Source organism: Amblyomma americanum, chromosome 4, assembly GCF_052857255.1.
Source record: "Amblyomma americanum isolate KBUSLIRL-KWMA chromosome 4, ASM5285725v1, whole genome shotgun sequence".
NCBI lineage: Eukaryota > Metazoa > Arthropoda > Arachnida > Ixodida > Ixodidae > Amblyomma > Amblyomma americanum.
The window spans coordinates 98,417,248-98,431,501 of NC_135500.1; the positions used below are offsets into that span (position 1 = coordinate 98,417,248).

Below are 14,254 nucleotides of genomic sequence, written 5' to 3' on the forward strand. Positions count from 1 at the left end.
ATAATGACAGCCGGGAAGCCAAGCGGTCACTTCCAGTTTTCCCACAAGCCCGCACGGAGTTTTGTGTCCGCACGTACGTAGGTTGTGTCCACTCTTAGAATGTCGTTCCGTGCTGCCGGCGCTCCACGGGGCGCCTCTGGTGGACGCCGTAGAAACTATTGCGCAGGCGCAGTGAGAGTTGCAGGCGGGGCTTCATGCGTCGTCTGCTACAGTGCGCTTCGTATTGCGGTGAAGTGGGCTTCAATTTTGCACTGCGTGTGCATAGCGCCGATCGGAGAAAAGTTTTTGACTAAACAAAAGACTGCTAAGAAGCCTATCAGCTGCTTTTATTTTGTTGGAGAAACAGTACCAATGTGTTCTGCTTGCACGGTTAATTTGAAACGTACAAGTAATGACACTCAGGAGAAAGTGCGCGCCACGCAATAGTTAAAGCTTTGCTACTGTTGCTGCAACGGGATAGAAGCGGCTGATAGGCTTCTCAGCAGTGTTTTGTTTCTCACGTTTCTCCGATGGGCGTTATGCGGACGCAGTTCAAAATTGAAGCCCACTTCACCGCAATACAGAGCGTACTGCAGCAGACGACGCGTGAAGCCCCGCCTACAGCTCTCACTGCTCCTGCGCAATATAGTCTCTCCGGCGCCCGCGAGAGGCGCCCCTCGGAGCGCCGTCAGCACGGAGCGACATTCCAACTAAGAGTGGACGACCCTGTGCGTTGCCAACGGTAATTTGTTATTTATAACAAAATCACGTCACCTCCTAGAGTTGCTTGAGGCATATTGGACAACTGATATAACTGTGAGGCAAAAAAAAAGCGTTATAGAGACTAAAAAAAAGCAAAATAAGTGCCATCAGCACTCTGTGTTCTCAGGTGGTCCCCCTCCCAAGTACTAAGTCATCATCATCATCATCATCATCAGCCTTACTACACCCACTGCAGGGCAAAGGCCTCTCCCATGTCTCTCCAATTAACCCTATCTTTTGCCAGCTGCATCCAACTTTTGCCTGCAAACTTCTTAATCTCATCCGCCCACCTAACCTTCTGCCGCCCCCTGCTACGCTTACTTTCTCTTGGAATCCACTCCGTTACCCTTAAGCACCAGCGGTTATCTTGCCTTCGCATTACATGCCCTGCCCAAGCCCATTTCTTTCTCTTAATTTCGACTAGGATGTCATTAACCCGTGTTTGTTCCCTCACCCACTCTGCCCGCTTCCGGTCTCTTAACGTTACACCTATCATTTTTCTTTCCATGGCTCGCTGCGTTGTCCTTAACTTAAGCTGAACTCTTTTCGTTAGCCTCCACGTTTCTGCCCCGTAGGTGAGTACCGGTAAGATTAAGCTGTTGTACACTTTCCTCTTGAGGGAAATTGGTAAACTGCCACTCATGATCTGCGAGAATTTGCCATATGCGCTCCACCCCATTCTTATCCTTCTAGTTATCTCCCTCTCATGATCCAGATCAGCTGTCACTACCTGCCCTAAGTAGACGTATTCCGTCACAGCTTCTAGGCTCTCGCTGCCAATTGTGAACTGTTGTTTCCTTGCTAGGCTGTTGGACATTACCTTGGTTTTCTGCATGTTAATTTTTAGACCCATCGATCTGCTCTGCCTGTCTAACTCATTGATCATGATTTGCAGTTCACCTCCTGAGTGACTCAGCAAGGCAATGTCATCAGCAAATCGCAGATTATTTAGGTATTCTCCATTTATTCTTATTCCCAACTGTTCCCAATTCAGGCCTCGAAATACCTCCTGCAAACATGCGGTCAACAGCATTGGCGAGATCGTGTCTCCTCGCCTGACGCCCTTCCTTATTAGAATTTTATTGCTGACTTTATGGAGGACTATAGTAGCTGTGCAGTTGCTATATATATATATATATATATATATATATATATATATATATATATATATATATATATATATATATATATATATATATATATATATATATAGATATATATATCTTCCAGTATTTTGACATAAGGCTCTTCTACCCCCTGATTACGCAGTGCCTGTATGACTGCTGAGGCTTCCACTGAGTCGAATGCTATCTCGTAATCAATGAAAGCTATATATAGAGGTTGGTTATATTCTGCACATTTCTCTATCACCTGATTGACAGTGTGGATATGATCTATTGTGGAATATCCTTTACGAAAGCCTGCCTGATCATTTGGTTGATTAAAGTCTAACGTTGCCCTGACTCTATTAGCGATTACCTTAGTAAAAACTTTGTAGGCAACGGATAGTAAGCGGATCGGCCTGTAATTTTTCAAGTCCTTGGCATCTCCCTTCTTATGAATTAAGATAATGTTTGCATTCTTCCAAGCTTCTGGTACAGTCGAGGTCATAAGGCATTGCGTATACAGGGTGGCTAGTTTTTCTAACACGATGTCCCCTCCGTCCTTCAACAGATCTGCTGTTACCTGATCCTCCCCAGCTGCTTTTCCCCTTTTCATTGCTTCTAAGGCTTTCTTTACTTCATCTTTCGTTACTGGCGGGATGACGCATTGCTGTGCACTGCTGTCTTTCTCATTAGCGCTCTGATTACATTGGCTACTCTACAGGTCTGTATAGAACTCTTCGGCTACGTTAACTATCTTATCCATATTGCTAATGACATTGCCCTGCTTGTCTCTTAATGCATACATCTGGTTTTTACCTATGCCTAGTTTCCTCTTCACTGCTTTTAGGCTACCTCCGTTCTTTAGAGCATGCTCGATTCTCTCCATATTAAACTTCCTTATGTCGGCTACCTTGCGCTTATTTATTAACTTTCATAGCTCCGTTAGTTCTGTTCTATCGATAGGGTTAGACGCCTTCATGCTTTGGCGCTTCTTAATCAGATCTTTCGTTACCTGAGATAGCTTCCTGGTATCCTTTCGAACTGTCCTACCGCCTACTTCTACTGCGCACTCCGTAATTATTGATGTCAGATTATCGTGCATTGAATGAACATCAAGATCGTCTTCCTCAGTTAAAGCCGAATATCTGTTTTTCAGCGCTATCCTAAACTCCTGTGCTTTCCCTCTCACGGCTAACTCGTTAATGGTCTTCTTCACTAGCTTCTTCCGTTCCCTCCTCAAGTCTAAGCTAATTCTAGACCTTACCATTCTGTGGTCGCTACAACGCACCTTTCCGAGGACGGCCACATCCTGAATGATGCCAGGTTTAGCGCATAGTATGAAGTCGATTTCATTTTTAGTTTCACCATTGGGCCTCTTCCAGGTCCACTTCCTGTTTTCTCGTTTGCGGAAGAAGGTATTCATGATCCGTAAATTATTTCTATCCGCGAATTCGACTAATAACTCTGCCCTGCTATTTCTAGAGCCTATCCCATAGTCACCTACCGCGTGGTCGTCAGCCTGCTTCTTGCCCACTTTCGCGTTGAAGTCGCCCATCAGTACAGTGTACTGCGATTTTACTTTATTCATTGCCGATTCTACGCCCTCATAGAAACTTTCAACGGTCTGGTCATCATGGCTGGATGTGGGTGCGTAGGCCTGCACCACTTTCAGCTTGTACCTCCTATTCAGCCTAATTACTATAGCTGTTACCCTCTCGTTAATACTATAGAGCTCCTCTACGTTGCCTGCTATATCCTTATTAATATTATTAATAAGAAGTACTAAGTAATGCTGCTTAGCTTCGGTCATCGGACGAGAACCGGCGTATTCAGCATGGTATGGCGCATTTTTTTCTTTATTGCCGGTATTTTGGCCCACACGGAAAAAACATTCATACATAAGCACTAAAACACAATCAAGATCTTTGTCAAAAAAGAAAAAACAGCCGCCCAACTTTTGCAGACACGTTCATGTTAAAATTCCTTCATCGCCAATAATAATTCAACACGTGACAGCCACTCTGGACTACATTCCAGCATCTTTTTCGCCTGAACAAAATTCCTTATGCTTTTTTTTAAGTATTGACGTGCCGGTCTTGCATCGAGATCGGCGTGCCTTACTGCAATTCTGCGTTTCCAAATGCTGTGTAGGGCAATTAGCATGATCAAATCAAATGGGGTACCGTCATCCCTTTCAATTGGCAAGTAGCGAATTCCATACCCATCGAGAGGAAATTATTTTGATTGTGCGCTGGAGCACATCCCAAAGGAACACAGCATCGCAGCATTTAAGGAACACATGCTCAATTGTCTCCTCCTTTCTGCATATTATACAGTGAGTGCCCCAGGGAACAAAAAAACCTCTTTCAGGCATCCACGGTTTGACAGTCAGAGTTCCAGTGTGTAATTTAAAAAAGAAAGCCTTAACACCAGAAGGGACTAGCATTGCCTTAACACGCTTTAGTACCTTGTTACCTGTACCATACCTGTAAAGGGACCGATATAAAGGCACGGGGAGAACCATACTACAAAGGTCCTTATACAGTTTTTTTCCGGTTGACTTCACTCAGGTATTCAAGAGAAAACCGCGCCGTCAAAAACCTGCATGAAACCACAACTTCGCGTAGAATACCATCGCTCCACTGGGCATAGTGCCAGCAGAGACAACCATATTAGGCAAGTGCTTCCCCAGGCTAAGTTGACAGACAGTGGGTAGGAACGGGTGCTTAACGTCCCGAAGAAATAAAAACCTATTGACAACCTGTCTCAAAAATAAATGTGACAAACTGAGTCCTTCATTTCGAACTCGTAGAAATAAATTGGTGCGGCTTCAACTTTCCCAAGAAGATGCCCACACGAACACTGCAAACAACCGATGAAATTTTTGGATATGAACTCTGGAGCAATGCAAGATTTGGAGGACATTCCAAAGTTTGCTCACTAAAAATATGTTGCAAATTGTGGCTCTCGAGAACATTGACCAATTCCATCCATTCCATTTATTTACTCTCTCCCTCATGTTATCCACTTCACTCCTCCAGTAGGCTGCGCTGCCTTTGTAACACTCAAGGGGAACTCCCAAGTATTTAACAGGAGTCGTAGTAAAATTCATGTTGGCAAAAGTGTCTGGGGCCTCCAGCCAATCCTCTTTCCAGAATCCTAGGCACTTACTCCAGTTGGCCGCACAAACACTTTTAACACATTTAACAGACTGTGTAACACTGTCTTAATGATTACGAAACGTGGCTGTATCATCCGCATAAGCCAACAGTCGGACTTCTAACTGATGTAGTTTAAAACCGCGCATACAATCGCTCTGTATCACGCTCAAACAAAATGACTCTATATACAAACAAAACAACAGTGGCGAAAGAGGGCAACCCTGGTGCACCGAGCGTTTGACTGGAATGCGTGAACCCACCACCTTGTTTGCAATTAGTCTTGCCGAGCAATCCTTGTACGCCATGGCGACCCCGTCTCGAATAATTCTACCCACATTCACAGGATCTAGAATGCACAGAAGAATTTCATGAGGCACCCTATCGAACGCTTTCTCCAGAACAATTTGGATCATTGCCCATTGCGTCGCAGCATTCGAGGATACTACGCGCTACATGAATATTTGAGAGGATAGATCGGCCTTTAATACCGCACGTTTGAGGCTGCCCCACCAGTTCGGTAATGACTGTCTGCAATCGCTTAGCGAAAATTTTCATCATTATCTTATAGTTTCCATTTGTGAGGCAAATTGGACGGTAAGAAGTTACTCTGCGCAATACAACGGGGTCTTCTGATTTCGGTGTAAGAACAGTGTGGGAGGATGCGAAAGACGGCGGCAGTACATTGAGATCGAATGCCTCATTATAGACAGCATCTAAGCCTGGTGAAATTATTCCTTTTAGACGTTTATAAAAAGCCGAGGTCAGACCATCCGGGCGCGGAGACTTCCCCGGCTGCAAGCTTTCAATAGCGTTTTTCACCTCCTCTACTGAGATAGCTGCCTCCAATATTTCCTTCGTACTGTCGTCGAGGCTTGGCATCAACAAAAGGAAGTCCTTCTTGAAACAATCAATGTCAACTGAGCAGTTGGCAAATGACCCATTGTAGTGCTCGAAGAAAGCGCGCTCAATATCTTCTGCTGTGTCACTAACTTTTCCACCAACTTCAATTTCCGCTATCTGATTGCGCCGCGCGTGCCACTTTTCTGAGCCAAGCGCTCTTTTTGACGGAACTTCCCCCGCTATCAGCGTTTCAGCTCTCGCCCGCACCAGAGCACCGTGGTATCTTTCGATATCGAACTGTTCTGTTTTATGATTTAGTGCGAGAATATCGTCCATGAACATGCCGGGTCTACTGCACTCTTCACTGATCAATTTTTCCAAGTTTCTTGCGCATCATTTTTCCTCTGCCCCCTTTTGTCTGCGTATAGCACTCGCCCGCTCTAATGTTTTGACTTTAATTGTCTGCTTGAAGTTCTCCCATTTTTCTCTGCACGTCGTGTTACCCAAATGATTAATTGCTTCAACTTGCGTCGTCACGTCCGCCATAAAAATTTCATCATCCAGTAATTTTGAATTCAATTTCCATAACAGCCACTCGAAGCTTTTTTCCTTTCTTTCGGGCTTGCTACTAAAAAACTGACTAAGCAGTGATCAGTAAATAAAATAGCACTCACTCGATACTCTTTGCAAAAGGTCCGCCTCGTATGCGGGAGGTGCGGGGTTCGATCCCCAGTGCCGCCGGGTACCCACCGGAGCTACAATGGGTGCAAGCTTTCCCCTGGTCTGGTGCTCGGCTTATTTAGTGTGAAATGCTTGGGAAATGGGTCTTCGACCCCACCTTGAGAAAAAGAAAAATACCTTGTGACATGGCGCTCTTTGGCCATAGCTGCCCTTGCGCCATAAAAATCCACCATCATCATCATCATCATCATCATCATCATCTTTGCAAAAGGGTATCAAATCAAGGCTTACGTACGCTCTATCCAAACGTGCGTGGCTCGAAGCCTGAAAATGGGTGTACTGTGCGTTTCTTCCACCACCAAGGCATTCAGCCACATCCGCCAGACTACTTTTCCCTATTATTTCATTTAGGATAGCGGTGCTTGCATCCTTGTACGGTCGTGCGCTAGTTTTTTCCCGGGCTGAAAAAACGCAGTTGAAATCACCAATAAGAATGACCAACCTATTGCATGCGTATACCGTTTTAGCTGTTCAAAAAACCTGCACCTACCCCCAGCAACAGTCGGCGCGTACAAACTGAATACACGCCACTCCAAAGAGGATAACAAGAAATCACATACAATAAACCATCCTGACGTGCAGGACGTAACGGCTTCTATTTTGGCTCCTAGACTCTGTCGGACAAACAATGCGCAGCCTGAAGAATATCCCACGGAATGGCTCACAATAGCACAGTATCGCGCTACGAATTGCTGCACCATGTCCCCGGTTTCCACGTCGCCCTCGACTTCCGTCTCCTGCACTGCTAGAATGCCAAGGTCAAAGTCGCTTAACAGGCGGTACAGTTCACTCTGCTTCCTCCTTGAGGCAAGCCATCAGACATTTAAAGTTGCCACGCGAATGGACTTATCCGTAGTCATCATAGCAAGGCGGGAAAAAAAACCTTGGGCATGGCGCTTACCTCACAACTGCGGTTTTATCCGGAGTGCGTTAGCACAGGGAGGTCCTCACGGTGGCGTTTCCGCCGTGTTGCGCGCCGCCGAAGTGTTCGGCAGCGGCCGAAAGGAAGGGCGCCGTCCGACAGTCGTCTTGGCTGGCGGCTCATCCACAGCAAGGGCACAAAGCTCCTTCCCATTTTCGCCTGCGTCGTGAGGTCGCTTTGCCGCTGCACTAATACTGTCGCTGTCCATCACGGTGACTGGTGCCGGCTCGGTGGGTGGTTTCTCGCCTCCTCCGGGAGAGGGGTGGCCCGTAGTGCTTGCCTCATCCTTCTCGTTCCCGCCTTCTGCGTCGTCATGTCGCCGCTTGTCTGCGGGTTTATCTCCGCCGTCAATTAGTTGTTCCCCTTGAAAGTTCAACGATGAACCTTGCGTAACCAGGTTACGGCTCGTCCTTGCTGTTTCCTCTGAGTCTTCCTCGTCCATCAGGTGGTCCGATATGTCGTTTGCCTGCACTGGTCCGGCTACGCTGGCGTACATAAGCATCAAAATGGACGAAACGACGACAACGACTACAGCGCGGCACTTTGCAGTCGCGACGTATGTGCCCGGTGCTCTTGCAGCGCAGACACAGAGGAGCGCGGCCCGGCACAACAACAAGAGTTAGCTCTCCGGCTATCTTGAGCTGATGCGGAATATCGTCTATTTTGACGTCGGCATGCAATTTTAGTCCAACTGTACGAGTCGTCGACCCTTTCTCAGTGACACCTAGCGCCCGGCATTTCTCCCGGGTCACTTCCAACACCTTACCGTACGGCGACAGTGCCACGCGAACGTCTTCGTCGGTAACGCCATGCAGCAACCAGTGTAGCTTTAAGCGAAGCTCTCGGTTATTCGGATCGATGAGCAAACACGGGCGATCCTTTACCTTCACGTCGACGGCCAACAGCAACTTCTGAGCAGCATCAGCAGTTGTCACTGTTACAGCCCACACGTGGTTCATTTGATACGCCCCCACCGCCAAAACGTCGGGGAGCGCACCAAGGTTGACCAAAGTGTCCCGGTAGTCTTCAACACGATAGGGAATAATGTGAATATTAGTGGTTATTGACCTTCCTTTGACGCCACAAGTCTGGTGCGGTCCCACAACATTTTTGATGACAGTTTGCAATCTCCTGGCTAGCACCTTCATATAGATTTTATAATCCACATTCGTTAACGTTATAGGCCTGAAAGACGAAACCAATTGCTGCTTCACGCGATCATTACTCTTAGGAATTAGTACTATATCCGCTCGCCGGAAAGACGGTGGCAGCTCTTCCTTTTCGTACGCCTCCATTAAAACAGTGTGTAATTCCTCTGCCACTTCTGGGAACCGCTTATAGAAAGCCGCGCTCAAACCATCTGGACCAGGCGTCTTGCCCGGACTGAGATCTATGGCTTTTTCAATTTCTTGGATCGTAATTGGAACTTCTAGAAATGATTTCCTTTCTTCGTTGAGTTTTGGCATGAGCGACAAAAACTTGCTTTCAAAACCCTCTGCCAGTTTTTTGCTGCACCCAAATAATTCCCTGTAGTGTTCGACAAAGGCTCTTTTAATCATTTCCTTGTCTCGGGTGACTGCATTTTCGAGCCTTATCTCTTGGATATCATTTTTCGCTGCGTAGCTCTTTTCATCCGCAAGTGCCCGCTTCGTTGGCATTTCACTAACCCAAAGCTTTTCTGCCCGTGCCCGTATAACTGCTCCCTTGTACTTATCATTGTCTAGCACTTCCAGCTGCCTACGAACTTCTCTGATTTCTTTACTGCACAGTCCCGGCTGCGCACATTCTTGACTGAGTAGCAAATCCAGCTGGCATTGTAATTTCTTCTCTGCCTGTTTTCTTTTCTTTTCTTTCGCAGTACTGTGTTCGATTGCGCTTATCTTAACGTTTTCTTTGAAACACTCCCACGCGCGAACAAAACTATTAGCCCCACTTTTCAGTACTTCTCGTATACTATCTTCTGTCTTACTAACGAAGGTCTCGTCTTCGAGAAGTTTGTTATTCATCTTCCAAAGATGTCAGTTAAAGCGCGAATTCCTTTGTTTTGTACCTAATGTAAACATAACCAGGCTATGGTCACTGAATGATACGTGTTTCACCATGCAATGGGTACACAGTGGCACGAGGGCGACGTATATGTAAACCCTATCAAGTCTAGCGTGAGAATCGCGCTGGGAATGAGTGTGGTGTGGCAAACTAGAATTCCATAACAGCAAACCTACATCATCTAACTTTTGCTCTGTGGCCAACGTGTTCAAGTAAAGAGCGCTGCGGTCGCTCAAAGGGTTCCTCGTTGCCCTATCTTCAGGCATACAAACACAATTAAAGTCACCGAGTAAAGCAAAATTTCGCTCTGCACTGACATGGGGCACCAGTTCCTCAAAGAAAACTCTGCGCTCTTGTTGCTTATTCGGGGCATATATACAGACCACTCGCCATTTCATCTGAGCAAAGAAAAAATTGCAAACAATAAGACGACCACTTGCGTCTACTTTTACACACCCTACAACAATACCAATTGAGTTTCGGATCAAAAGCAAAACACCCCCACAAGTGCCAACGGCATGACTCACACAGATGTCATAGCGGGATCGAAAAGATAACATGCGGTCAGTTTGCTCTTCAGATTCTGCAATGTCGATGTCATTTTCTAGCAGAAGGCGATTTAATTGATACTGCCGCCGCTTTGCGGCTAGCCCTCTCACGTTAAGCGTTGCTATACGTAATGCTGCATCTTTTTCCCCTCCATCTTTTCTTTTTAAAGCAAATTGTACCGCCTATTGTTTACTTTGTGAACAAGGAGACTGCGTGCAGAAACGTCGCTGAACTCACAACAGTCCATGGCTGCGCTGACTAGGAAACTTGAAAGGCGACGACGCTGCCTGTCGTCCGTCGATGCTCCCGCTGCACGCGAAGAGGCACCCAGGTGCACGCGGTCGACCGAGCTACGGAGGCGGCTCGGCCGCCTGCCGCGGGTCGGGCGGAACGGTAGGCCGCGGCTTGAAAGACGGACGCCTCACTCCAGGAGCTTTCTCCGGGAGTTCTTCAGCGCCTTCTTCAGGAGTATGCGGTGCATCGGATTTCTTTTCTCGTGGTCGCTTTCCAGTCTGACTGCTACTTGCAGCCACGGAGACCACCATTTCCTCCTGCTGACTTTCAGCGTTCTCCGAAGCCTCGTTAGGACGGGCGGCGTCGTCTTCCAACACAGCAGCCTTCTCATCAGGCAATCCGCCTTGCGGGACACTGGATGCAGGCTCGAGCCTCCTGCTCCCCTCTTCGACACTGGTTGAATGGGGCACCAGTGTCTCCAAAACGTTGTCTCCTTTTCCCGTCGCTGCTTCTTCGACGTCAAACTCGTCCATCATCAGCTCAGACGCTGCTTCGTTAGACGAGCGCCCGGTCACGGTGGCATACGTTCGCGCACACTCACTCTCCTCATGCCCGAAACGATGGCACGCACCACACCGCGGAATTTTGTATTCACGCCAAACATGACCCTTGCCACGGCAGCGCAAGCAGAGGGGGGCCCTGCCCGGCCCCACAACCAAGGCCAATTCACCAGCGATGCTCACCTGATGCGGCAAAGCGTCCAGCTGGACTCCCGCTTTCAGAGAAAGACACCAGGCGCGTTGTCGACCCTTTATCGGTGACGCCTTGTACCCGCCAACGCTCAGCCTTGACCTCAGTTACTTTTCCGTACGGCACAAAGGCCGCTCGCACGTCTTCATCTGGCACTCCGGGAAGCAACCAGTGAATCTTCATTCGAACATCTTGGTTTGCTGGGTCAATTATCAAACACCGACGTTCCTTGACTTGAATTTCACCAGCGGCGAGCATCTTCTTGACAGCGTGAGCACTGTCGAAAGTCACCGCCCAGACGTGACTCATCCGATACGCCCCCAAGGCGGTTACGTCAGGGAGCAACTTGAGGTGAGCCAACGCGTCACGGAAATCTTCGACGCGACACGGTCGTCCACGGACGTCAGCGTGAAGAAAAACTGTATTGAAAACAATACGACCTGTAGACAAACTTGGTTGGATGGCCTCGTACTCGTTGTCAGTTTCAAAAAACCTGTTTCCGCGGCCAGTCATGGCCGCTCCTACGGAGCCCGTCATCCCACGTCCGTACGCTGCGGCGGCCGGAAGTGGAATCCTCAGCATGGTATGGCCGATGGCGAGAAACATAGCTGTTCGAAGCGCTTATGTACCGTGTGCGGCCTCCAGGATGCAAAACTTCGCACGGATACTTCCGTCGCTTGCGGCAACAGGCGCCGAGCATGCAATTACGTGCCCTGGGTTTTTCTGAGCCGTTCTGGCGATCGTAACGCACTGCGGCATGCATCGAAAGAGCAGCGGAAGCAAGCCTGTGCTGTTGACACATGGACCGGGTAGGGAATGCGTGTCGACTATATCGATTAACGCTAATTGTGCGTTCCTGCGCACTGTTATGCGCACACTGGGCCTCCGTACTATCTCGGCGCGTTGCCGTATTTTAATCTGCACTGTACACGCCGACGCAGACGTCAGAATGAGAGCCGTAAAGCCAAGCGGTCGCTTCCGTTTTGCCACAAGCACGCACGGAGTTTCGCGTCCGCACGTACGTATACGCTGCCAGTGGGAATTTGTTATTTATAACAAAATCATGACACCTCCTAGAGTTGCTTGAGGCGTATTGGATCACTTATATAACTGTAAGGAAAATAGGCGTTATAGAGACGAGAAAAATGCAAAAGAAGTGCCATCAGCACTCGGTGTTCCCAGCTGGCCTCCCTCCCAAATAATAACCGAGCCCAATGCTGCTTAGCTTCGGTGATCGGACGAGAACCTGCGTATTCAGGATGGTATGGCCGATTTTTTTATTGCCTTTTTAATTGAAACAAGCACGATACATTGCTAAAACAGCGCGGCCTGCTTCGTCCGGTCACAAGTTAAAATTTCTTGAGTTGCACCAATTCATCGAGCACTCTCAACCATAGAGGTGGGTTTGCCTGTCCCCAGTACACATCTCGTATGTAACGCACACTCTCCACAAAGTTCTCTCTGACAGATCGAATAGCAACATCAGCATTCCGGACAGCCATTCGAGTTTCCCAGAAACTATGGAGGCCCACAAGCATAATCATGTTGTAAGGGACACCTGTGTCATCTATGTATACCGGTAAGTAGCGAATGCCAATTGGTGTTATGGGTAATTCCTTTCTTAGTGTGCGTTGTAAGACATCCCAATAAAAAATTGGGTCCCAGCATTCAATGAACACGTGTTCTATAGTTTCAGACATTTTGCAAAGCAAGCAGGTCATTGTCAATGGTACAAATATGCCTTTGTCCGCCAGCCACGTCTTAACCGGCAAAGTACTCGTGTGTAGTTTGAAAAACAATGTTTTTGTGCTTGCCTTAACTGGCATCTTTTTAATTCTTTTAAGAACATCTTGCCCTGGGCCTCCAGAATTTATTGTACGGTACAGAGGCACTGGCATTATGATGTCTTTCAGATCTCTGTGCAGTTTTTTTTCTTTACAGCGCAAAGGTACTCTAGTGAAAACCGGACCTTAAGGAATCGCACAGAGTCCACAACTTTTTTCAAGTAACCTCTAGCACCATAAATTGACAGACTCACAGTAGACACTATAAATTCTGGCAGAGCGCTGCTCAGACGAACTTGCATCATGGAACGCAAAACGGGGTCGTTCTGATCCCTCATAAACATAAATCGGGACACAAGCTGGCGGGCAAACAAATGTGCGAGACCAAGACCATCATCTTGAACAGCTCGAAACAAATTGGTTCTCTTAACCCTCTCCCAAGTTGAACTCCAGATAATTACAGCAAACACCCTATGCATTTTTTGGACATTTACACGCGACATAGCCAAAACGGCAAAACATACCGCACCTTCGCGATTAAGAAAATGTTGTTAACTGTTGCCCTCACAAACATCGACAAGTCTCGTTCTTGCCATGCCCATGCTTTTTCCTTTACTATTGGCATCACCTCATTTCAATAATCAGCGCTCTTGTCATAGTGCTCTAGAGGCACACCCAAGTAGCTTGGTGGCACTGTTGTCCACTGCAAATTCGCCGGCGGTCTACTATCCCAGCTTCCATGCCAAAAGTATTCTCCAAATTAATCTCAGCACCTGTTAGCTGAAAAAACCGTTTGTCGACACCAACAGTTTCCTGAAAACTTTCGCTGTCACTGAAAAATACAGATATGTCGTCTGCATACGCAAGAATTTTAGCATTAGATGACTGAAACCCGAAGCCATTAATTCACTCCCTGTTAATAAGATTTAAACAAAAGGGCTCGAGATAAGGCGCGAACAGCAAGGGTGAAGGTGGGCATCCTTGCCTAACGGAGGAACGCAGAGGGACGGCTTCACTCAGGTTCTTATGACAATGACGTGAAGATAACAGTTGCTGTAAACCATTTTAAGTCCATCTTGTATTACACAGCCGCATTCACTTGTTCCAGAACAGAGCACAAGACATCGTGCGCCACGCGATCAAACGCCTTCGATAGGTCTAGCTGTATCATTGCGACTCGATCGGCCCCTGAAGACATCGCAGCATTCAAGAATACTGCGAGCAACGTGTAAATTCGAGCAAATTGTACGGCCTTTCTCTCCGCATGTTTGGTGCGGTCCAACGAGCTTCGTGATCACACCCTGCAACCTTCGTCCTAGAATTTTGATATAGATTTTATAGTCAACATTTGTGACGGTTATCGGACGATAAGCCCCCCTG

The 14,254-nt window shown here is 47.4% G+C and overlaps 1 protein-coding gene and 1 pseudogene across 1 annotated transcript; both read right to left on the reverse strand.

Moving 5' to 3' along the window:
- Positions 1 to 7,536: 7,536 nt before the first annotated feature.
- LOC144129701 (uncharacterized) lies at positions 7,537 to 11,399 on the reverse strand. Its single transcript, XM_077663801.1, has 3 exons — positions 11,084 to 11,399; positions 8,044 to 8,535; positions 7,537 to 7,670 (listed from the first exon to the last, which is right to left on the reverse strand). The coding sequence occupies exons 1-3, from the start codon at positions 11,397 to 11,399 to the stop codon at positions 7,537 to 7,539; spliced, it is 942 nt and encodes a 313-aa protein (XP_077519927.1).
- An 848-nt stretch (positions 11,400 to 12,247) lies between these two features.
- LOC144130666 (5S ribosomal RNA) lies at positions 12,248 to 12,366 on the reverse strand (annotated as a pseudogene).
- Positions 12,367 to 14,254: the final 1,888 nt, after the last annotated feature.

What these genes read in the sequence shown, in the direction of transcription:
- LOC144129701 (XM_077663801.1), bottom strand. Translation starts at nt 11,399, where the DNA reads ATGAGTCACGTCTGGGCGGTGACTTTCGACAGTGCTCACGCTGTCAAG. An exon ending in TGGACGCTTTGCCGCATCAG is followed by an intron (nt 8,536 to 11,083) that starts GTGAGCATCGCT and finishes ATCGTGTTGAAG; the next exon opens with ACTACCGGGACACTTTGGTC. An exon ending in CGACTGCAAAGTGCCGCGCT is followed by an intron (nt 7,671 to 8,043) that starts GTAGTCGTTGTC and finishes CTCACGACGCAG; the next exon opens with GCGAAAATGGGAAGGAGCTT.